The 24608-nt window shown below is 34.7% G+C and overlaps 2 protein-coding genes, 1 long non-coding RNA gene and 1 pseudogene across 8 annotated transcripts in view; 1 reads left to right on the top strand and 3 right to left on the bottom strand.

Annotated features, from left to right (window-relative positions):
- Window positions 1–24608, bottom strand: part of LOC139985317 (uncharacterized) — an 83240-nt gene that overhangs the window by 23005 nt on the left and 35627 nt on the right. For 2 of the 4 annotated variants that reach the window (XM_071999684.1, XM_071999680.1), the window contains exons 2-6: window positions 7218–7599; window positions 6784–6965; window positions 1528–1638; window positions 1307–1394; window positions 58–105 (exon numbers count right to left, since the gene is read on the bottom strand). In XM_071999684.1, coding sequence (XP_071855785.1) covers window positions 58–105; window positions 1307–1394; window positions 1528–1638; window positions 6784–6965; window positions 7218–7552 — 764 coding nt within the window. In that variant the 5' untranslated portion in view covers window positions 7553–7599. Of the gene's footprint in view, window positions 1–57; window positions 106–1306; window positions 1395–1527; window positions 1639–6783; window positions 6966–7217; window positions 7600–7681; window positions 7818–24608 lie in introns of those variants that run through there. The other 2 variants (XM_071999681.1, XM_071999683.1) reach the window with 2 other exon arrangements.
- Window positions 1–24608, bottom strand: part of LOC139985325 (uncharacterized) — a 77780-nt gene that overhangs the window by 23005 nt on the left and 30167 nt on the right. The gene's annotated exons all lie outside the window — the stretch shown is intronic.
- On the bottom strand, window positions 1528–6749 carry LOC141445731 (uncharacterized). Of its 3 annotated transcripts, none has more exons than XM_074111624.1 (3): window positions 5565–6357; window positions 2594–2636; window positions 1528–1851 (listed from the first exon to the last, which is right to left on the bottom strand). In XM_074111624.1, exons 1-3 carry the CDS (start codon window positions 5604–5606, stop codon window positions 1766–1768), a joined length of 171 nt encoding a protein of 56 aa, XP_073967725.1. In that variant the 5' UTR covers window positions 5607–6357; the 3' UTR covers window positions 1528–1765. The 3 variants fall into 3 exon arrangements, with proteins under 3 accessions (XP_073967725.1, XP_073967723.1, XP_073967724.1); XM_074111622.1 differs by lacking the exon at window positions 1528–1851 and adding an exon at window positions 6364–6749 and having other exon boundaries at window positions 1870–2636; window positions 5539–6189; XM_074111623.1 differs by lacking the exon at window positions 1528–1851 and adding an exon at window positions 6364–6749 and having other exon boundaries at window positions 1870–2636; window positions 5565–6189.
- On the top strand, window positions 11429–17321 carry LOC139986052 (succinate dehydrogenase [ubiquinone] flavoprotein subunit, mitochondrial-like; annotated as a pseudogene).

Here is a 24608-nt window from a genome sequence, read left to right as displayed (position 1 = left end):
TAAACGTGTTAAAAGTATTAAACAAAAATATATAAGATTATAAGAAATAATTTGTACCTATCACTTCTATAACTGTCCCTGTTATCATATTTTGAATCCTCATACCTAAAAAAAGAATACTTAAATAACAAAAGTCTAATTTCTAAACATTTGGTAGAGTATTATAATTAATATTCGATATTTAATATTTGAATATGGAGTGTTTACAACTTAATATAACTTTTATATTTTAATGTAGGATACGCAATAATGTGTGTACTAATATCCATATTTCACCAAATGATAAATTTATTTATATGTGCATCTTATAAAAAAGATAGCAAATTACCAAAAAAATAATAATAGTAAATATTGATGGATAATAGTACATTGCATCAAATTATCATTATTATTTAAATCCATAATACTATTTTACCACTCATCGATGCAGTATCGTAGAAAAACCATTGTGAAAATCCCGATGAACTACAGATGGAAAGCAAAAGTGCTGACGGACCGGGAAGGATAGGAAATTCGGTGGGCTATATGCCCGTGGCCCTTTAAGACAATGGGTAATTGAAAACAATGTACGTGACCATAACGGAAAAACTGGTATCGACAGAAGTGAGCAGATGGTCTCATATGCCACTACGATACGGAGAAGCATCAAGTGGTATCGGAAATTAACATTACATTTACTCTTAGGAACAACTATAGTAAATACTCATATTGTGTACCAAACAGCTACAAACAAAACAATGCAGATGAGAACATTTCGGTAAATTCTCGTTTCCGAATGGTCCGATGTGTCCTCAGAAAATACTGTACCGGACAACCATCGGAAGAAAACGAAGAAGGTGTCCCACTATTTGGAGATTCGTAAGAATCAGGAGGGCAAGTCTATAAGAATGATGTGCACCCAATGTTACGAGAAAAAGAACTGTCGCACGCGAAGAAGCGAAAAAGAACATAAAAAAACTACAACATATTGTTCGAAGTGCCCAAAATCACCCCAAATGTGTTTGGAATGTTTTAGAAAATACCATGCGATATAGCATAATGTAATATTTTATCCAGAATATAAATTAATAAAAAGTATTATGTGTTTTTAATATTTTTATGTTGTATATTCTATATATAATATCCTATATTTAATTAACTCGAACAAGAAGAGTGTCATCCATACTTGGTATACCCGTTACATAAATATGGGTGACGTGGCGACCAACGTGTTAATATGGAATTGTATGGAAGAGTGGTACGAAATAGGAAAGATGATATAAAAAAAGAAAAAATATCGTGTTGATCAAATAACCAATACACAAACCTGGCATGGCGGGACGATCTATGTCGAGGACTGGGGCTTCGATTTCTTGAAGAAGTAGTATATTTTTTACTCACTTTCGACTTGCTTTCTAGAAATTAAACATTTTATTTTTTCACAAGAAAAATAAGATTTTAATGTATATAGAAAATATCAGCTATGAAGAGAAGTATCTTATCTAGTTAAACAAAATAATGGCAAAAGATTTTAAATAATAAACAAACCTAAATTTTCATTATTTAAAACAACAACTGTACGACGTTCCACAATTTCTTCTGTTTTGACTGTTGTACCTTTTATTTCTTCTCTTTCAAATATAGGTTTCGATCCTTCTCCTATGGTTAAATAAATTTATTTACAAATAAAACATCTAACATACTTGCACATGAAAGAAACAATTAAGCAGTATTAGCAGTTTTGACAGACCTTAGAAATCTTAAGGTTGATATGTAAATAAACTGACTACCTCTGAATGATTGTAAGCCAGAACATTTTATAATAGATGATGAAGATAATAGATAGATAAAGTGAATGAAATGGTAAACATGCTATAAAAAAAATAGAAATATCATTATCTCTTATTTTATATTACTACTTCTGTATTAGTATTACATATGTCAATTATGTAAAAAATGTATATATATATATTTGTTATTAAAAATATAAATTACATTAATTGACTGCTTATTATACAAATATATGTAACGTTTTTGTGTACAAGTCATTCTTCAGATTAAATACACAAATGAACGTAAATGGCTTACAATTTTCTTCAGTGCCAGAAATCACTAAAACAATTTTATATACACAAATCCATAATTATAAGAAACATTAAGTTATGAAATGCAATCTTTACTTTATATTATTCTGAATAGATTTTATTATGTATACGATTTAATAATTAATATTTAATTATATATTAATTATATATTAAAGTATATATATATATTATATATTTTTTATTAGTAATAATTACTAAGAATTAATAATTTCTTTAGACTTTATATATTTCAAAAGCCTAAATTTTTTTCTATGAAAACTTTAGTTAAAAAATAAGAATTTCCTTTTAAGAAAGTTTTGAAAAATTGAACTAATTTATGTTTAACAAAATTACAATCCTATGGTAACATCTTCCGAGATGCTTCATATCTTCCATGATGATTAAAAGATCTTCCACTTAATTGATACATGTATAACTGCATAATTTGACTACTACTTTTTTTAAATACACTTGATTATAACTCATTATTATATTGTAACTGTTGAATAGATGGTACATTTATACTGTACGTGTGAGAGTGCATTTGAGTGCCGAAGAACGTCCAGTTCTCAGCTGCAAACATAATCAAAAGCGACTAAAAACGGTTAGGGATTATTAAAAGCGATTAAAAGTTATTAGAAGCGATCAGAAGAAAGCAAACAAGCAAGCGAGTAGATTGTCGAGTCCTTTAACTCTTTTTAAACTTTTTGTTTTTTCAAATCCTCTCTATACTTTGAGATGGTAGCAGAGCATGGTTAATAATTTTGTAGTGAGTCTTAGTAAGGGAAGAAACGTTCAAAGGATATAGAAATACTTCGAGCACGTAGGAACGCTTGAGAAGAGATAAAAAATCAATCAAAATGGAGAGATTAGAAATTATGATATTTTATGGTAAAGCCTTGGTGGTGAGGATTACGGTATGCGGGAGAAAAGAATTATGATGTCTTGAAAGTATAAAGAATGTGATATCGTTATAACTAGAGTGAAGACTGAAACAGATAATACAGACTGGAATAAAAAGGATCTGAAGGCAATAAACATAATTTACAGTGTCATCAAGAATAGACAACTAGAATTTATTAGTGAAGAACAAACAACGTATGCAATAATGAAGAAGTTCGACGAGATGTACTTGAAAGAGTCTACAGCACTACAGATCGTGTGCAGAAGGAGATTGAAGAAAATAAGGCTTAATAAGTACAGTGATTCAGTATCATTCTTAAGTGATTTTGAAAAACTAATAAATGAATTAAAAAGTGCGGGCGCACAAGTGAAAGAAAAGGAAAAGCTGAATTACATGCTAAATACGTTACCCGAAGACTATAGCTAGATAGGGGATCTAGTAGGTACCTTGAAAGAAGAGGATCAAACAGTAGCGTATGTGAAGAATAAAATCAAAATAGCGGAGAAGAAAAATAAATTTGATCAAGGAGAAATGAAAACTAACGCTTTTGCTGCAAAAAAAGGAGGATGCTTCAAATGTGGAAGAGTAGGACATTTTGCGAGAAGCAAGCGTGAAGCAGTAACAGTTGTCGGCATGGGTGAACACGTAGTCGCGGCAGAGGAAGAGAAAGCAGAGGCTACGAGCAGGGGACGTGAAAGCTTATATCGTCAATCAGCAACGAGCACGAGCGAGCATGGCAACTCAGGAGCAGGCACATGGATGGCAAGGACGCACACAGCACACAGCAGCGAGATGAACGAACTAAGTGATAATGAAATAATTTATCTATTAGATAGCGGTTGTACCGATCACATAATTAATAACGTAAATTATTTTGATAAATATATCGACCTTAAAAAACCAGTAAATATATATTTATGCGATAATAGACCGGTAAAAGCAACAAAAGTTGGAAACGTTATAAGCTACTTTGAAGTATTTGGAAAACAAAATAAAATAAATATGAATAAAGTGTTTTACGCGAAAGAAATGTCCGCAAATTTGATCGGTTTAGGTAAACTAACAGATAATAAGAATATGGTTATTTCAAAAGGAAATATTGCAAAAGTGATAGATGATGACAATAAACTTATAGCTGTAGCGTTCAAAGAGAATGGGACATATAAAATGAAAAGTATATCGAAAGGGAAGGAGCACTTAGCAAACAGTGCCGAACGTAACGGCATGAGTCAAAAGGAAAGATGGCATAGGATGCTAGGACACGTAAATTTCAGATACCTGAATATTTTGAGTAAAGAGCAACTAGTGACAGGTATACCGAATGAATTTGAAAAGGAATTTTTGAAATGTAAGGTGTGTATAGAAAGTAAAATGCATAATCTACCGTTCAAAAATAATCGAACTAAAACTACAGAAAGAATGGAAATCATTCATACGGACATGTGCGGTCCCTTTAAGACTACCGGATTAAATGGAGAGAAATATTTTATTTCATTTATCGATGATTATAGTAAAGTAGCTAGGATCTATTATATAAAATCAAAAGATGAAGTCTTTGATTCTCTCGTACAGTTTGTAAATGAAAGTGAGAACTTAACGGGCAAGAGGTTAAAAATATTGAGATGCGATAATGCAGAAGAATATTTATATAATCGAATTTATAAATTTGCCAGGGATAAAGGTATTATAATAAATAATTAAGCGGAAAGGTATAATAGAACAGTGATGGACATAGCGCGTTGTTTGTTAGCGGAAGCACAAGTACATAAAAAGTACTAACCGGAAATAGTACGTGCAGCGGCATACTTGAAAAATCGAATACTAGCAAACACTGTAGAGGGAGACTCCATTTGAAATATTCTTCAGGAGAAAACCAAATATTGAAAATCTACGGTTATATGGGAAAAAAAGGAAATCTCAATCTTTAATTAAACATTTCAAAACTAATTATTTTTCTAGTTTATATTATATGCATAGTATTCCTTAATATGTGCAATATTAAATGTTTATAAAATTTGTAAACCAAATCCTATTTCATGGCTATGAAGCGGAAATAAAATTATCTATTTATCTAAGAAAAAGCCAATGAATTCAAATAGATTCAGCAAAAAATATTTTTGTTTCATTATAGAATTTTCAGATGTAATAGTTAATCTCAAGTAGTTATTATTGAATATAATTTCGATTTTTCAATTGGAGAATTGTAACCTTTGGTGATAAATTTTCAATCAAAAAGTTTCTGATCTTTAAAACTAATGTTCCTTCTTCCACTGTTGAATTAAAAATACATTTAACACCTCACCATAGTAGGTGTTCTAATTAAACTTTCGTGCTTTTAAACATGCAAGCATATAGCAAAGTATATGGAAGATGCACAAAATGGAGCGAGAATTTAAAGTATATTTTTACAAAAGATTACTGCCTTATATTATGTATCATTAGATCCGTTTTACTATTATTCCAAAAAAGTTATTTTTTGTGCAAACTCCATAACAGAGAAAGAAAATATAAAACAGCAAAAAGAAATAAAAGCACTCTTAGGACACTCAAGTTGAAAAACATTGTGCTTACATATTGCACATATATATGTTTAATACCCAAATATTCAAATCTAACGTTGTATTCCACATTTTCTTCATCCTTGGTGAATCAAAAACACATTATTGATTCTTCAGTGATTCTTCTTTCTTCAGTGTTCTGTAAATTGCGTTGAATGCTCTAGGAAACAATATGATGATAAATCCATTATCTTTATGTCTGTAGAAACTTCCACATAATGTCATCATTCTTCAGCTGAAGAATTTAACAAAGTGAAAATTTTGCTATTCTTAATCAAATTTTTATCACATTAAAAAAAAAAAGCAAAAATATAACATATGGTTTTCAATTTAACATTACAAAGCATACAATCCGCTGGAACTTGAACTTATAAATTATGATTTTTGAAAAATTCCAAAAAGATTATCTTTCAAGTTGAATTCATATATTCCTTAAGTGTTTCTTCATTGGATGACTGAAAGTTGTTAGATAATTGTAGAAAAAAGAACAACATTTTACCCCTTCCTCTTCTGACTGCTACATCTTCTAGGTGCATAATACCTTGTTGGAGATTATTAGTTATCACTTTTATTTGACACATTTTTGCCAATAGCCATTTGATTCTTCGTAGATTCACAGCACAAACTAATGTACCTTTTGGTCCTTTACTCTGTTGATGTATACCTGCATAATTTGGCTATTATCTTTTTTAAATATATTTGATTATAATTAATTGTATAGTGTATCAAGTTGCAGTACATTTTGCAATGAAAAATATTAATGATGAGCAGAAAGATTATTTTATCAATTTATACAAAATCAATGAGAGAAAGTTAAAATTTTAAATAATTAACAAACCTAAATTTTCATTATTTATAGCAACGACTGTACCACATTCCACAATTTCTTTTGTTTTTGACTGTTGTACCTTTTGTTGAATCTCGTAAAAGGCAATATGATAATCTATCATCTTCATGTTTGTAGAAACTTTTATATAATGCCATTATTCTTCAACTGATGAATTTAATAAAGTAAAAAGTTTGCTATGTTTAATTAAATGTCAATCATATGAAAGAAAAAGAAAAAGATGTAACATATGGTTTTTAACTTTACCTTATAAAGCACACAATCTTCAGAAACTTGAATTCATAGATTAGATTTTTTGGAAAATTTCAAAAGGAATCATCTTCCAAATTGAATTCATATATTCCTTTAGTATTTCTTCATTGGATGACTGAAAGTTCTTAGGTAATTAAAAACAAAAAAACAACATTTTACCCTCTCTTCTTTTGACCAGAACATCTTCAGGATTGATAATATCTCGTTGGAGATCATCAGTTGTCGCATTGCCTGATACATTCCTGTGAATATCTACTTTAATTCTTCGTAGTTCTGCAGCGCTAACCTGTGTGCCTTCCGGTCCTTTAAATAAAGGCGTTGTGCCATCTGATGGTTCTAATCTATAATGCAAAAAAATTCACTTCATTAAACATTAATTTTCTTTTCATAAATTAAAGATTAAATTATATCTTTCAGCATCATATAAATATGTATCTAATATTGCTATTATAATTTGCAAAAAAACTTATATTTTATATGTATATGCTATAATATATCCTTTAAACATTTGCTTTAAAAGTAATTTTCATTTATTCTTAAAACAATTTCGTTTAATTGTCTAAAATGAAATGTCTTACATTAGTCATACTTACTTTTTAGATAATATAGATGTATTAGATGTATTTGATGTAACAGTTCTATGTCGATTTTCCGTGGATTTGCTTTTACTCTTACTGCGGCTGCGATGTGAAAATCTTCCTCTGGGCAGCGGTAAACCTTTCTCAAGAGCACGACGTATTTCATATTCTAAAATCTTCTTCTCCTTCAACTTTTCATGTTCTCGTAGCCTTTGCTGTTCTATCATCCATTCGCGCCTACGCCGTAATCGTTCTTCTTCTGTTCTTCGTAGACCAGCCTCGTAATTTCCATTGCGTGATAATCTCAACTTTTCATCACGATGGGAATGATTCGACACGTTTCGTTTCATTTTCCAAGGAAGAAAAATTTCGTATGCATGGAAGTTAACCTACAAGTCTGTTTTTGAGGTTACAAATACAGAACATTCAAATATGTACGTTATACCAAAGAAAAAACATAATAATAATATAGACTTACAAAAAAATTTGCTGGAAGTCGAGGAAGTTAGGGTAGTTCAATAATAAATTGATGTATCAGCCTATTAGCAACAAAGTTATTGAATCTCATAGAAGGGATTGTGAAAGGAGTCCTAAGAAGATCAAATTGATATATATACATACAGGGTGTAAAGAAAGTAAGTGTCAAGAGAATCGTATGATTCTATACCTTCGAATTGGTAAAGATTTATAAAAAAGAAGTTAATGCAAAAACGATCTTGACCTTGAAATTCAAGATAAAAATTTTTTATTGTGAAAGAATTCTATTCATTACGAGAAACAAATGTTTCAAATGTCGCAATGACCTCTCCCCTTGGAAAAAAGTTTTAATGACTCTTAAACTGGTTTTTTTCACGATATATTTATATTTATATATTTATACTTATATATTTATATTTATATATTTATATTTATATATTTATATTTATATATTTATATCTTACATTTGTATTCATATCTACATTTTACATTTAGTAAGAGAAATTAGAGAGACACATATAAAAATACAGGAATAATAGAAGACTTTTGTGTATGAACTTGATATTGATACAAAAAATTCAATTCAATCGGTACAAAGTCAATGTGAATATTCTACAAGAAATGAAAATATTAATAACGATGCGTTTCATAATTCTGATACAAATTTGGTAGAAATGGAAACTGATCCACTTGATACAGACGTTATGTTACAACCAACTAGATCGAGCACACCATTTATTAACATTGAGAATTATTCGGAATTCAAATGCGAGGATTACGAAAATTTTAAGAAAAAATTATGCCTACTACCAGAAAATTCTGAATGGAAAGTGGAAATTGACACGCAAACAGGATCTGAGATGTTATATCGGGTTGAAAGCGGACATTCAAATTCTTTAAATTCAAGGCATTCGTCTCGCGGTAAGATTGGTAAATCGGAAAAGATTAATTTTGCAGTTAGTCCCTCTAACAATAGACATAACGAATGTAATAAAAATATAGAAGGTTCCTCAACAATTTCGTCTCCGATAGTACAAAGAGAGAGAAAAATTTTGTCAAGAGATATGTGTTCCTTGTTAAAAAAGAAAGGAGAAAGCTTCTTGAACGTTACATCGCCAGTGCAGAAAGAAGAGCAAATAGAATTTCCAAAAGTGCACAAAGAAGAAATTGCGAATCAAATAAATATTTGTAACTGTCCGGCGGAAGTTTCTCTAAATTTCAAATGCGAGAACAATGTTGGCGAAGCTTCTGTTAATATTAATGAAAACTCCTTACATTCTAAGAGTCAAGTTTGCGATACATTGTTAAATACGAATGTTCTAGCAAATGATCTTATGGAAGAGCCTTCGGAAGCACAAAGTAGAATAAAGTTTAGCGAAAGTAATTATAATTGCAATCTAACTGAATCTTTGGCGAGTCATTTCGGTGCAAACCTGAAAAAAGATGATTGTTGTTATAAGAGAGAATATACTGTTATTAAAGATAATAATAATTCAAAGAATAAGTCGAATATATTCGAGAAATCTGTCGTGAAAAAAGATGTCATGAGCGAAGAAGTGCAAGAAATCTACAAAAATTGCTCGGTCAAAGATTTCGATTGCGATAGTGATAATAGCATCGAACGTCGTGTACAAGATAATATAAATAACTTCAAATCTGTCTGTGACAAAAACGATAGAACCAAGCAGGATTCCCGCAGTTTACGATCGATAGTTTTGTCAGAATCTTGCTTCAGATTAAGTCAGCGAGTTCGATTGCATGACTCGTTAATGAATCGATCGGCAGCCTTGAAATCACATCGACCGAAAACAATCGAGGTAGAAAATATGAGTATTTTGAATGAAAGCAGCGATATTTTAGCATCATCCGTCGATGCGGTAGATCTCACGGATGTGAAGCAAGTCGAATCTGTTGAAGTGGAAACGATTGAGGAAATTGGTACGAGAAATAGAAGTATCAGATTTAGAATATTGCCGGAGATTAAGGGCTGTATGATAATGAAAAAGAAGTGCAACGAAAAGGAGAAAATCGATAATCAAACGTATTGGGAGAAGGCGTCGATAGCTTCGAAGAATAGATTGATCAATCTCGATCCATCGCATCAGGAGGCGAGCAGGTTTCTTAAGAGAGACCCAAAATTTCGCATTTTCCCATCTGTTCCCAGTAACTCTTCCTTGATATATCACAGGTAGGAATAGGCTTGTTAGATTATTTTTCAGGATATTCATTAGTCCTTTATAGAACAAATCTTTATAATACGACGACAGTAATCAATTCCGCTCCTAGTAAAGTAGTTTTATAAATTTACTTTAAAATAAATATTAAGTTGAATTGGAAATATTTATCTAAATATATATTTCGTAGATAAACAATTTAATAATATGTTATCGATGTTGTCATTTGTAACGTAATTTATTACAAATTGAAAATATCAATTTTCATTCACCGTTACGAAATGAAAACATCAATTTTATACCGTATTTAGGTTTCGTAATACACGTACAATATTATAGGAATATAAAACTGCCATTACGTCCCGTATGGAGCAATTATGTGCGCAGGAGACCGGATTTTAATCTCGTACTTAGCGGTAGAACGTAAGTCCCAGCAGGATAAACAAACATTGCCAAGACAAATTTCTCACTTCTCGCAGAATTGTCATCAAGTTAGCTCATTTTGTCGAAACGACAGCTTCAAACCAATTCTTATTATGATATCGTTGATTGTTCGAACCGCAAATTTAATTTTGGCACGTTCTTTAATGTATATTGTATCACATGTGTGACTCCACATGAGTTTAACTATCACATTATACGAAGATTTACTTTGAAAATTGGTTAAAGAACATGCTTTGCATGTTTATCCCAGGCTGAAATGCTTCTCTGATGTTTTGTGTACATATCGTTATCGTTCCACAGGCGCATTATCGACCTTGGCATTCGTTGATTGCTTTCTAAAATAGGAAATCTGAAAAATTCGATACACCGGATCAATGTGAGTGTCACACACTCAAGGAAACCATCTGCTTAGTAAATAAATAGACCGAACACTCTGAATGCCACATCTGTTGAAACAATAGACTAACAAGACCCCCTCCAAAGGGACTAGATCCTCGGTAGAGGGACCTTCCCAAACCAACGTAAATACAGTCTGTTGTAGCAGTTCGAAACTATCTGTTGTAACCGTCACTCTGTTGGATTTCTGCAATAAATTTAATCCTTGCGTATCAAGTTCTATTTCCTTCACCCTATTCGTGAAAGAATCATTTCGTTCGTGCCGCGGCGCGAGGACATCACCGGCGATCTGTTAATTTCGCGATCTTTTGTGTCTCCGACGTGACAAAATTGGCGATCCTGCCACGATCCATTCATCGCATCAAGAGGAAACTTCAAAGGGAAGTCTACGGATTTTACAGCGAAGGACCACGGTCACCTCTTTGATCAAAAGAAGGATCTACGAAGAATCTCGGTAAGCTGGCTTTCGCATATTATCGAAATCCTAAACCCGAAATACGTTCTGAAGATAGTGACTCTTCCGAAAATATCGCGTCTATCAAGATGAATCCAACTGACATGAGTACGGCAAAGCAGAGTGAATTAATTATGACTATACTCGAACAACTTCAAAATCTTACTCACGAGTTCAGAAACTTTAAAAGTAATACGGATCAAAGTATTAACAATATAAAAGAATTCGCGGAAACTTGTGATAGAAGTCGGGCCAAAGAAATACGAGGCCTTGCAAAGGCTATGGAACTAAGGTACGACACCGAAACTGACCAACCGCTCACGAGCACGCCTTTAGCAACCGGTGTTGACCAAATGACAGACGACGAAACCGACGAACCAAATGTTTCGCGAAGACAACGAAGTAATCACGTTACGACTAGACAAAGAAATGACCACAACGAAGACCAAGGGCTTGACGCAGACAAGGCCATACAAACTATCGAGACACTACGGGGTCGAGATGACGTAGGCGTTGAAGATTTCATCTCATCTGTCCGCAAAGCAAGAGCCAGATGTAAGGCAAGTGACAGAGAGCTATTATTAGACCTTATATTGATCCAAAGAATTACCGATGATGCAAAAAGAAATATACGGTATCTAAAAATTGACTCGTTCGAAAACTTGTATACATGCTTGAGACAACATGTGTTAACACCAACAACTATCAGCAATTGTAAGGACAAACTAAAGAATTTAAAACAAGGGGCAACAGAAAGTGTACAATCTTTCAATTCTAGATTCCGACAACAGCTCAATGAACTGAATTACGCAGTTCAAAACGAAAATCGTACACCAACCGAACGACGCATAGCTATAGATATTGAAGAACGCGAGGCGCTTAAAACATATTTACTCAACTTACGACATGAAATAGGACAGATGGTAGTGGTTAGCGACCCGAAAAATCTGAACCTTGCCCAACAACTAGCCGCTGATAGAGAACAATGGCTACGGGAAACGAATCGTGTCGCCAACCGCCCAAAGAACCAATCTTACAACACCATACCAGCACCCAAGCAAAATATTACTGACCCACGACTGCAAACTTTTGCTCGGTCATCTGGCCGACGCGCCCAGAGGAGATCAGGATGCGATACATTTCCTAACAAGAGAAGCACCTCGAGCAGTTTATGAACTCGAAAATTATGGTAATTTTTTAAGTACCAAATATAGCTTCTTTGATGAAATAAGATAAATAAGGAATAAAATAAAAAAAGTTAATACAAGTGAATCATATTTGATGAAATCAATTATATGAAATTATATGAGTCTTATTTTTAAACTATTAGCAGTATCAAAATTTACATATTTTAGGTTGTCCCTTTAGCCGTACGGACGATGGAAAAATCTATCAACGTGCATTTGATGGACAATCGTTAAAGTTTGGAAAAGGTGGTCAAGCTCATAGAACTTGTGCCGCCGCGGATAGAACCGGTCACGCAATACTATACACTTTATATGGGCAGGGCCTCCGTTACGACGTCCATTATTACGTCGAGTACTTTGCCCTCGATATTCTTATGTACGGACGATGCTGCAAGGGAGTTTTAGCATGGGAACTAGAAACCGGACTTCTGTATCGCTTCAGGGCTCATCATACAGTAAACATTGATCTTTGATTAATAGAATTCAAATATTTGCTGCATGACGGTATACAAAGGGGTTCTTTTAATTTTATAACATCGTATGCATTGAAATTATATTTTTTGATAAAATAAGTAAAAGAAACGAAGAAAGAAAACACTTTGCAAATTGTTTACTAAATATATATATAAATCCCATGCATGCCACATTTCATCGTGGTTCTCGCTTTTGAAAAATTTCAGACACGATATCCTTAGCATCATGTTACCATGTTATCCCATGAAACCAGGGAATGGCGTTAAACATGACGGGTCGTTAAATATGAGCATTAAATATCGAGGTGATAAACAAGCTGACACCTTTTCCAGGTATTAGCTACAGGAGGAGCAGGAAGATGTTACCTGTCTTGCACCGCGGCACATGTATGCACCGGAGATGGTATGGCAATGGCCTCCAGAGCAGGATTGCTCCTTGAAGATATGGAGTTCATCCAGTTTCATCCAATCGGTATTTGCGTAGCAAAAAGGAAAACAGAATCCGCGAGGGCAAAAGCTTCCCCCGTTTAACCAGTCGATTTTTCCGCCAGGAATATACGGCAGCGGCATTTTGATAACAGAAGGTAGCCGTGAAGAAGGCGGGAAACTACTCAATTCCGAAGGAGAATTCTTCATGGAACGATACACGCCGAACGCGAAAGATCTCGCGTCTCGCGATGTCGTATCCAGGACAATAACAATGGAAATATTCGAAGGAAGGTGAAGCATATAGGAAATTAATCAATTTATAACAAATCAGTCATAAAGATATCTAAAAGTCTACAAATTACTTATTTGACTTCAGTCTATAATTTGATTCAGATTCTTTTATTTTTGGAATCTGATTATCTGTTTTATACTCTTCGTCTTTGCGATTCTTTTCAGCAGATCCATTATAATTTTGCTTGTGTTTTATATTTTTATCCATAGTTGAAATCCATATAATTTGTAATTTTTCAATGTTTATAATAATACCTAAGCATGTTTTACTCACGAACCTGTTATTCTAAAAACATAGGTATGATTACTACCAAAATTTATAACTATCAAAAACAGTATCGATAAGAATTTATAATTGACATTTAAAAATAACAAATCACATTTTACGGTTGCCATGTATCATAATTGGAAGCGATATAGAGGTCGTAAATTAAAACGTAAAACATTAAACGGTGATATCGATTGATCTAGCCGCACTCAGGGCCGTATGCATCCTGTGGTCAGGGTTGCCAGAAAATTCTCTACCGCCAACATACCTACTTGAAAGGAAGAAATAATTTTGAGTTGTTATTATACAGAACAAAGGTCACCCACAATTCGAGCTCCTTATATCCCCTTAAATGTCTCAATTTACGACCTCATTATGTCATTTCCAGCTGATATCTAGGTATTGTTGTATTCTTACTAGTAATGTGAATATGCTTATTTGTTGTGTAGTTTCAATTTCAGAGTGATATTTGTAATGATAAAAGATAAATTTATAGATAAAATATTCTATAAATTTATAGAATAATCAGAAATATTAATCACAAAAAGGTGACCTTATTATGTATATGTAGTATCAAAATAAAAATTTTTCTGAAATAATCATTCTTATTTTAGGCAAGATATATCAACGTGCTTTTGGTGGACAATCCCTGAAATTTGGGAAAGGTGGTCAAGCTCACAGATGTTGCTGCGTAGCAGACAGAACAGGTCATTCTCTACTTCATACATTATACGGTCAATCATTAAGTTATGAGTGTAACTACTTTGTCGAATACTTTGCTCTGGATTTACTAATGGAGGATGGAGAATGCAGAGGTGTGATTGCTCTTTGTTTGGAGGATGGTACACTCCATCGTTTTCATGCTAAAAACACAGTACTAGCGACTGGAGGCTATGGTCGTGCATATTTTTCTTGCACATCTGCTCATACATGCACTGGTGATGGTACTGCAATGATATCTAGAGCCAATTTGCCAAATCAGGACTTGGAATTCGTGCAATTCCATCCTACTGGTACAAAATAATGTGTAAACATTGATTTGATTTCTACATTCGTTTATCATATATATTTATAACATTATTTCTTATTTTAGGAATATATGGAGCTGGTTGCCTCATCACAGAAGGCAGTCGCGGTGAAGGAGGCTATCTCGTTAATAGTGAAGGTGAAAGGTTTATGGAACGTTATGCTCCAGTCGCGAAAGATTTAGCCTCTAGGGACGTTGTATCTAGGTCTATGACTATAGAAATCCGGGAAGGCAGGTAAGTCGTATAAATATACATATACATATAGATTATTCTGAAATCATACAAAAAGTGGAAATACATAATTTCTTTGAGGCAAAATAAATGAAAAATTCTTTTACTATCTGCACTGAATATCATACGATTTATTACTGTTTATATCAAACATTTAGGTAATTTCAGTACTAAGTAATCGTGCAATCTTAAAAATCCTTGTGATAAAAACAGATAAAAACTAGACTTTAATCAAAGTTTATTATAAATTTATATTTATTTATATTGATATATTTTATTTCATCACTAAAAATTTAGGTACACTAACTGCATAATTTTGTGATAGCTTATAAAAGAGTTATATGAGATTAACAATGGTTTATTTATCAATATGACTTAATTTTATTTAGAGGTGTTGGTCCAGAGAAAGATCATATCTATTTGCAACTCCATCATTTACCTCCTGAACAGTTAGCAGCCAGGCTACCTGGTATTTCAGAAACAGCAATGATATTTGCTGGAGTTGATGTAACAAGAGAACCTATTCCAGTTATACCTACGGTACACTATAATATGGGTATGTACCCAGTTTTCTTTAAAAATGTCGATCCTAAAAGAAAGATACATTATTAAATGTTAAAAGTACTGTAAGCCTATTAGATAACAATTTCATATTATTAAAAATTTAATTATATAGGAGGAATACCTACAAACTATAAAGGTCAGGTTCTAACAAGAAAAAAATGACCAGGATACAGTTGTGCCTGGACTATATGCCTGTAGAGAATCAACTTGCGCATCTGTTCATGGTGCCAATCGTCTTGGTGCAAATTCATTATTAGATTTAGTTGTGTTTGGTCGTGCTTGTGCTAAAACAATTGCAGCGGAAAATAAGCCAGGAGAAATTATTGGTCCTCTGAAACCTGTTAGTAACATGTTTTTGCAATGATTATCGATTAGTATAATGCAGAAACCGATTATTGTGATTAATATATGTTTTAGAATGCTGGAGAAGAAAGTGTAGCAAATTTGGATTGGGTTAGAAATGCAAATGGCAGTATTTCTACGGCAGAATTGAGATTAAACATGCAGAAAACTATGCAAACCCATGCAGCCGTATTCAGAACAGCTGAAACATTACAAGAAGGTAGAAATTCAATTGAAAATTTAATTTAGAATTGTTGTAGAATATTGTAAATAGTGATTTGAAGCTAAAATATTTTTTAATTCTGTTAGGCTGTCAGAAGATGTCTGCTTTATACAAGAAGTTGAGCGATCTGAAGGTGTCGGACAAATCTATGATCTGGAATTCTGATCTTGTAGAGTCTCTTGAATTAGAAAACTTAATGATCAATGCTATGCAAACAATAGTAGCTGCGGAAAATAGGAAAGAAAGTCGCGGGGCTCATGCACGTGAAGATTTTAGAGATAGAATCGATGAATACGATTATAGTAAACCGATAGGAAACCAGAAGCCCAAATCACTGGATCAACATTGGCGAAAACACACACTTACAAAAATCAACCCTCGAACAGGCGAAGTAAATATCGAGTTATATACAAATTATATTGACTTCCTTTTTAAATAGCTTACTAAATTAAACTAAATTTTTCAGGTGTCTATTGAGTTCAGACCAGTCATAGATAATACTCTAGATAAACAAGAATGTGAGACGGTTCCACCTGCAATTCGTTCCTACTAGAATTCTGTTCGAAGTAAATATATAATTTTAGCCTGTCATAGTTTTTTAATGAAATTTATTCATAGTCATGTATTATAAAATTGTCCGTACAATTGTTTAATTTTTGTACAGGACGGAACGGTCGACAAGAAGAAGTTACCAATATCCTATCATTACAATGCAGCAACTTTATTTATTACTGCACGTGAACCATGTCGTACACCAAAGTGTAATTCTTGTCAATACTTGCACACGTTGCAAGCAAGATTAGTTGTCCTTGTAGGATAATGGTGCTGAGATTCTCTTTATTATTTCAAAGAAGAGTTTGTCCGATCTCTTAGCAAATCAGTGCTGCGTTTATGTAAACTAAATAGTAAAATATTTTAGCGTGATTTAGGCAGCAAATAATTTCACGCACAGATTTTTTAAGGAGGAACGTTGCCCTTACCTCTATGCAGTCTTTTCAGTATTTGTCTCTTTGTGTAATTCTCAGTCGGAATAATGTCTTTTTCTACCGAACAGTTTTGCAAATTGTACCCAATAATATTAAGAGCTATATAATGGAGATATTTTGTACGATAATTTATGAATTAATATTCTTTAAAAGTTGTACAGCAAAAGTATGCCACTTTCAATGCGGCAATATATTTAAAGTTCGGATCGCATTTCAATCTCCTGGTTCCCAAAGTGACAATGCCAGTCAACGCTTTTTGTTGCTCGCTGCGGAATATCGGTAGGGCAGAAATCGGAGTGCGTCGACTATATGAGGGAGTCATCCGTTCTCGGGTTCTGTACGGGGCTCCGGTGTTGGCAAGGGATCTAATGACAAGTCGTCTCAGTCTACTCTTGCTGAGGAGGCTTGATAGGATGACCGCTATCAGGATCGTAAAGGGATACCGGACGATATCATATGCGTCGGCGACTGTCCTGGTGGCGTCTCTTCCGTTCGAGCTCCAGGCCTTGGCGCTCCGACGAGTGTACGAAAACCAGAGGAGCCTGAGATCAAGCGGTGACTGTCTCCCCATCGAGCAGGCGGCCCGAGACGTTCGGGGGGAAGCTAGACGAGAGGTGGGGAGCGGTGGTGTTCCGACCTACTCGTCGAAGACCAGGTCCGTGACCACCGGGCCGTTAGATCGGTCCTGCCAAATTGTGAGGCTTGGAAGGACTGCGGAGGGCTTCCGCTGTCCTTTCGGATGACGCAGGTGCTCGCAGGGCATGGAGTATTCGGGGAATACCTACAGAAAATTGGAAGAGAGGTGACGAATGTTAATCAATAAATTTTTAGAGTTTGATTCACTCAGATTAGATTTGTATATTCTATATTTCACCACCAAGTACAAACATGCGAACACATCGGATACACTGAGATAATTAACACGTGTCCGACGCCTAAGACAAAAGAGCGTGGTTAAAAATCGTACCAACTTAGCTTGTAGGAACTAGTGATCATACCAACTCACTATTTCCTCAACAACGACCATCCAGCACACGTTGGAATTTTATTCGGCGTGGAGGCCCTACGTCGTATTCTATGGCTAGCGATTAGCGAGAGATTAGACCCCTCGTCAGTTGTGAAAATGATGCTGAGGGAGCAAAAAGAGTTCCCCGCAGTCCACTCATATTGTGAAGGCGTAATGCTCGTAAAGGAACGAACAGAGCAAGAGAGGATGAGAACATCCCACCCTTGCAGGGTTCCGCGCCGAAGGACAGCTCTACGCCGTTCTAGGTGGTCATAGGGGCCGACACGCCGAGGAGGATCTGGATCTCCTCAGACTTGCACGACGGCCCAGGAGATAGCGTTGAGAGAGGTGGTCTCTCCCAATACTCGAACTAACCAAGGAACGACTCCCAGAGATAGAAGAAGACGCAGGAGTGCTCTGGCAGTAATTCGAAAGAGGTTTTGGAGCATCCCAGCTGAGCGTCAGGCGGTCCACCGTGGGGTTTTAGTCGGTAAAGTCCGACACTACCGCTTCCCAGAAGAGCGGGGAGGGAGGAGTGTCCATGAGGATTTCCCTACGTATAAAAGAAAAGAAATAGATGCATATAAAAGAAGCAATTAAACAGTATTAGCAGCTTTGACCTTAAAAATCTTAAGATTAAAATGTAAATAAAGTGACTACCTCTGAAAAATTGCAAGACAAGATATTTTATAACAGATGTATGAAATGAATGAAATGGTAAACATGTTATAAGAGAGATAGAAATATAATTATCTTTCATTTTATATTACTGACATATTCTTATATTGCTTTTATATTCTGTATCAGTATTTTGTACATTAATAATGTAGAAAACCATATATCTACCATTAAAAATACAAATCACATTAAATGCTCGCTAATTATGTATATATATATGTCGGGTTGGGGTTAGCACTTGGGTTTGGGGCGTGTAAGGAATCTGCGCCTGGGTCGCTCATCGTCGTCGTACAATCAATGATATCGTTTATTGTCGTAAATACAAGTAGAACCACTGGCCTCGATACCTGAACGATGATGACAATGATCGTGGAGTCGGTATAGCGAATCCACGGCCCACTGGATAACTGATCTACTTTACTTCAAAGTCTAAGTCGGACTCGACTTTTTCCTCGTGATACAAGGATCGCTTGATTAACTCTCTACTAAGACGTAGATTATTCACTGATCGTACAAACACACTAGGTATCTAACTAATGAGACTGTAAGAAAAGGAATGACTTTCCGTCGCAACGACGCTGCAGAGGAAAACTATGGTGGGATGTGCCTAAGGACACGAGGTCATCGGATTCGTCAAAGAAAGCCACCGCTCGGAGGGTGAGGGAAATAGACGTTGCTGTTAATTGGTTAATCTCCATGTTGGTGGTTAGAAAAGGATGCTAGCCGCTCTCGGGAGAGAGTTCCTAGCGGGAAACGTCGTACGTGAGGAAAGCAGATCTCCCGTATCTTGCCGCAATAGGTGACAGATATACGGGCTGATATAATAAAGACTGTTTGCCAATCTGAAGGACTTTAGTTAACCAGATCCTAAGATTTGTAACGGTTCCACAGGCTATCTGAACATAAACTGCGAATGATGCGTCGGCATCTGGCGATCATCTTTCCCAAAGAATGGAGTTTGTGTGTGGCCGCTGGAATGTTTCATTGTCAAGTGTCGGTATGGCCAATTCTTTAAAGGAAAGCTATGTAACTTCATATCTCTGTTAGGTGGAACGTTCATCCCGTGACCGTGGCTACACTCGGCGACCGGTCGTCGCCTCGAGCCCAAGCTCATTGTCTCAAGTTTCGAATGACTGTGTCTGGGTTATTTCGTGAATGCTGTTGAGGTTTTTCCAAGTAATTCCATCGGGTGACCCCGTTGTCCTTTCATCTCCGACATATATAAAAATTCATGTTTTTGTATACGAGCTATTCTTCAGACTAAATGTACAATTGACCATATATAGCATACAATTTTTCATCAATGCCAGAAATCATAAAACATATGTCCTAAATTTTCCTCATCCTTGTTGAACCAAGGACACATTATTGATTTCAAAGTTGTGCAAATTGAATGTTATAGAAGATAATGTAATGGCAAATCCATTATTAGTAATAAGCCATGTTTAATATTGAAAGTCATTTTGATTCTTCAGTTGTAGAATTTTAATCTTTAGTGATGACAAAGAGGAAATGAGAGCTCACTACAAAGTTCTAGTCATTTTATAGTACACAACATGGTACAAGAATCTATAAAATTAGGGATCTGCCCTCTTTGATTGCACACTAGCATGTATAAAAGCCAATTGAGTTCCATGATAGAAGAACTTATTTTATTGCACGGTTCTACGGAAAAGTTTATATCTATTTTACTATTCGAGATCATTCTGAATAAATGCGAATAGATTATATATATAGTTTCGGATTAATCGGAATATGTTTATATAAATAATAGATTGTATTCCCTTGAAATTCGCTTACAATATCGTGTTTCGTGTGATTTTAATTAGAATAATATCACGGACATATTGATGAAAGTGTCATAAGAAAGAGCCAATAACATAAAAGCTTCATTATTCTATTACTGCGTCATTGATATCCAATCTCCCATCAAAAAATATTGCTCGTAATTGTTTTATTGTAAGTGCTAAATATATTATCAAAATGTCCCTACCACGAGTATATTTTAATTGAAAAAATGACAAAACTTAGTCTCTAGGCACAATTTTTTTCAGTTATAATTGCGTTTTTTTGATAACACAGGGAACATGCGATAATTACACAAAAATCGGGACCTAAATGTTGCAATAATTAAGATGTAGAAATTTGAGATTCTATTTCTCGAAACTGACATTTTAGACGTGTCGAATGTAGAAAAGGACAATTTTTTTTTATTATTTAATTTGTATTTTAGAATTTGTCCAGCTAAACATTTGGTAAATTTTTCTAACTTAATTGCTAAATAACATATGGATGGCTACCCTCTGCGGGATACCATCTTCGAGTTTTCTTTTTAGTCTTCTTTCTATGCGAGTTTTGCTCGCTTCAGCAGCCAGCTGGTTTGGATGTATTGCCGTTCTTTCCTTGTACTTCTCTGCGTACCTGCCGATTTCTTCTTTGACTGTTCTTATTTTTAAGTCTTTGCGTATATCCTCGTTTCTGATATAGCATGGGGCGTTGACTATTGTTCTCAGTATCTTCGATTGTAGCGACTGTAGTTTATTTATGTGGCTCATTGCTGCTGTCCTGCTGAAAAGAATAGTGGTATTCCGTACATCCAGATTGGTTTTATTATCGTTTTATAGATTTTCTATGCTGCATTTAGGAGTTTCGACTAGTTAGCCAGTATATTTCTTCTTTTCATCCGTATTTTGCCTAAAATTGATTTAGTACGCTGTTTCCATGTAAGGTGTGAGTCCAAGTGAAATCCTAGGTATTTAACTTGCCTTGTTTGTGTTATGTATGTGCCATTCAATTGGATAATTAGTGGTTTCCGTTTTCTTAATGTAAATGTAATATGGTTGGATTTACTGAGGTTTGCTTTTATTTATTTATCTTGTAACCATTTTTCTACTTTGGTGATGTGCTCTTGTAGTAATGTAACTGCTGTTTCTGGATTAATGTGCTTGACAAGTACAGCCGTGTAGTCCGCGAATGTCAGAATTTCGCTATTGATAGTTGTTGGTATGTGGGCTGTGTATAGTTTTTTTTTTTTTTTATTGATTATTTGTTTAAATTTTTACAATTTGTCCAGAAAGACATTTGGTAAAATATTATAGCTTAAAAAATAAAAATATAGCATGTGGATGGTTACCCCCAGCGGGGTTCCATCTTCTAGGTTGCCTATTGCATCTCTATTGCGAGGTCTGCGGGATGCTTCCTCTTCAGTCTTCTTTCTATTTTGGTTTTATTTGTTTCAGCAACCAGCTGGTTTGGGTGTGCTGCAAGTCTTTCTTTGTACTTTTTTGCGTATCTAGCGATTTCCTCTTTAACTGTTGGAATTTTTAGATCTTTTCGTAGGTCTTCATTTCTGACGTACCATGGTGCGTTAACTATTGTCCTTAAAATTTTTGCTTGCTCTATTTCTATTTTGTTTATGTGACTCATTGCTGCCGTCCCCCATAGTGGGACTCCGTATGTCCAGATTGGTTTGATTATTGTTTTGTATATATTTAGTTTATTCATTATGCTTAATTTAGATTTTCTATTGATCAACCAGTACATCTGCTTCCTTTTTGCACTTATTCTGTTTATTATTGATTTTATATGGTGCTTCCATGTAAGGTGTGTGTCTAAATGTATTCCTAGATATTTGACTTGCTTTGTTTGTGTTATGTGGGCGCCGTTCAGTTGGATATCTGGTGTTTTTCCTTCTCTAAGTGTAAATGTTATGTGGTTGCACTTGCTGGTGTTCGCTTTTATTTGTTTGTTTTGCAGCCATTTTTCTATTTTTGTAATGTGTTCTTGTAGTAGTGCGGCAGCCGTTTCTGGATTTGCATGCCTCACTAGTATGGCCGTATCGTCCGCAAACGTCAGTGTTTTGCTGTTGATAGTTGTTGGTATATCTGCCGTATATAGTGTGTATAATATTGGTCCTAAGACACTTCCTTGCGGTACTCCTGCCTCGATATCCTTAATTTCAGAGTATGCATAATTTATTTTTACTACAAAGGTTCTGTTGTTTAAGTAAGATTTGAGTAGTTTGTAGATTTGTTCTGGAAATTGCTTTTTGATTGTTTGAAGAAGTTTTTCATGGTTAACTTTGTCGAATGCTTTTTCGATATCCATAAAGAGTGCTGTGCAGTATTGTTTTGTTTCAAGCGACTGTAAGATTTCACTGACGAGTCTATGCATTTGTTCTATTGTGGAGTGTTTATTCCTGAATCCAAATTGATGGTTCGGTATTAGTTTTTCTTTTTCTATTGTTGGTTTTAAGCGGTTATATATTATTTTCTCTAATAATTTGGAAAACGCAGGTAGTAATGATATCGGCCTGTAGGATGCAGTTAGATGTGGGTTTTTGTTTGGTTTGGGCAACATTACTATCTGTGCTATTTTCCATAGTGTAGGAAAGTACTGTATTCTTAGAATTGCGTTAAATATTATCGTTGTTAGTCTTATTGCCTTTGGGGGAAGGTTTTTTAAGATTTTCCCATTGATCAAGTCAAATCCTGGTGCTTTACTTGTCTTTGTTGCCTCAATTAAGTTTGTAACTTCTTGCGCTGTTGTGTTGAGTATGGTGCAGCGTTTATCAGTTGTGTTGCTGGCATTTTCCACTTCTTCATTTGTTTGCCATCCAGGGATGCTGTTATTAATTTCATACGGCGAAAATATATTTTGTAGATGCTTTGAGAATTCTTCTGCCTGCTCTTCGTTGGTTCTGGCCCATGTGTTGTCCATTTTTCTGATTGCTGGGATTGTTTTTATTGTTTTCTTAATTTTGTTAGTGACTTTCCATAGGAAGTAGTTGGTATTCTCATGCGCGGATAGTGATTCGATGAATTTTGAGAATTCGTTATTATGATGTTCCCTTATTTTATTCTTTAATTCCTTTGCAAGTTTATTTAGGTTTTTCTTGTTTTCTCGTGTTCTCTGTTTTTGCCATTTTGCTTTCGCTTTTCTTTTTTCCCTGATCTTGTCTAGGATGTCCTGCGGAATAATTTTTGATTGCCTGCTATTTGTTTCATAGGTGGTGGTTGCCCACGCTGCTTCCTGTATTATTTCTGTCAAAGTTGCTACTGCCTGCTCAATGTGTTCAGGTGTTTTCAACGGGATATTGCAGTTGATTTTGTTTTCGATTAGCTCTTTGAAAGTTTGCCAATTGGTGGTTTTGTTGCAAAGCGACTCTGACTTGTTATAAAGTAGTGGTTTGCTTGTACATTCTATTATAATTGCTGTATGGTTGGAGTTAAGCTCGAGGTTGGTTGTTATTTTTAATTTGCTTACATTTAGCCCTTTTGTTACTGCAAAATCCAACAGGTCAGGTATTTTATTGGGGTCTGTCGGCCAGTACGTTGGTTTTCCTGTAGATAGTACGTTGAGGTTGCTGCTTCTAATGTACTTTTCCAATGTTCTACCTCTCGGCGTGCTAATTCTCGAACCCCATAATGTGTGCTTTGCATTAAAGTCTCCTCCCGCTATATATTTGTCGCCTAAGGATTGGAAGTACTCTTCCCATTTTTTAAGTGTCATTTTGTGTCTCGGAGGTACATATACTGCTGACATCTGGAAGTAATTGTCATTGGTTTGTATTGTGACAGTGGTTGCTTGTAGGTGTTCTTGATTTGTTTGACTATGTAAGTGATGCTTGATGTCATTTTTTATTATTACTGCAGTTCCTCCATGTGCTTCACCTGAGGGATGTTTGGTATCGTAGATGGTGTAGTACGGTATTTTCATGTAGTTTTTTAGAGTGAAATGTGTTTCTGAGACAAGT

The sequence above is a fragment of the Bombus fervidus genome, chromosome 3, assembly GCF_041682495.2.
Source record: "Bombus fervidus isolate BK054 chromosome 3, iyBomFerv1, whole genome shotgun sequence".
In the NCBI taxonomy this organism is placed as follows: Eukaryota; Metazoa; Arthropoda; class Insecta; order Hymenoptera; family Apidae; genus Bombus; species Bombus fervidus.
Note: the sequence above shows the minus strand (reverse complement) of the source record. Positions and strands in the feature narration are given on the sequence as shown.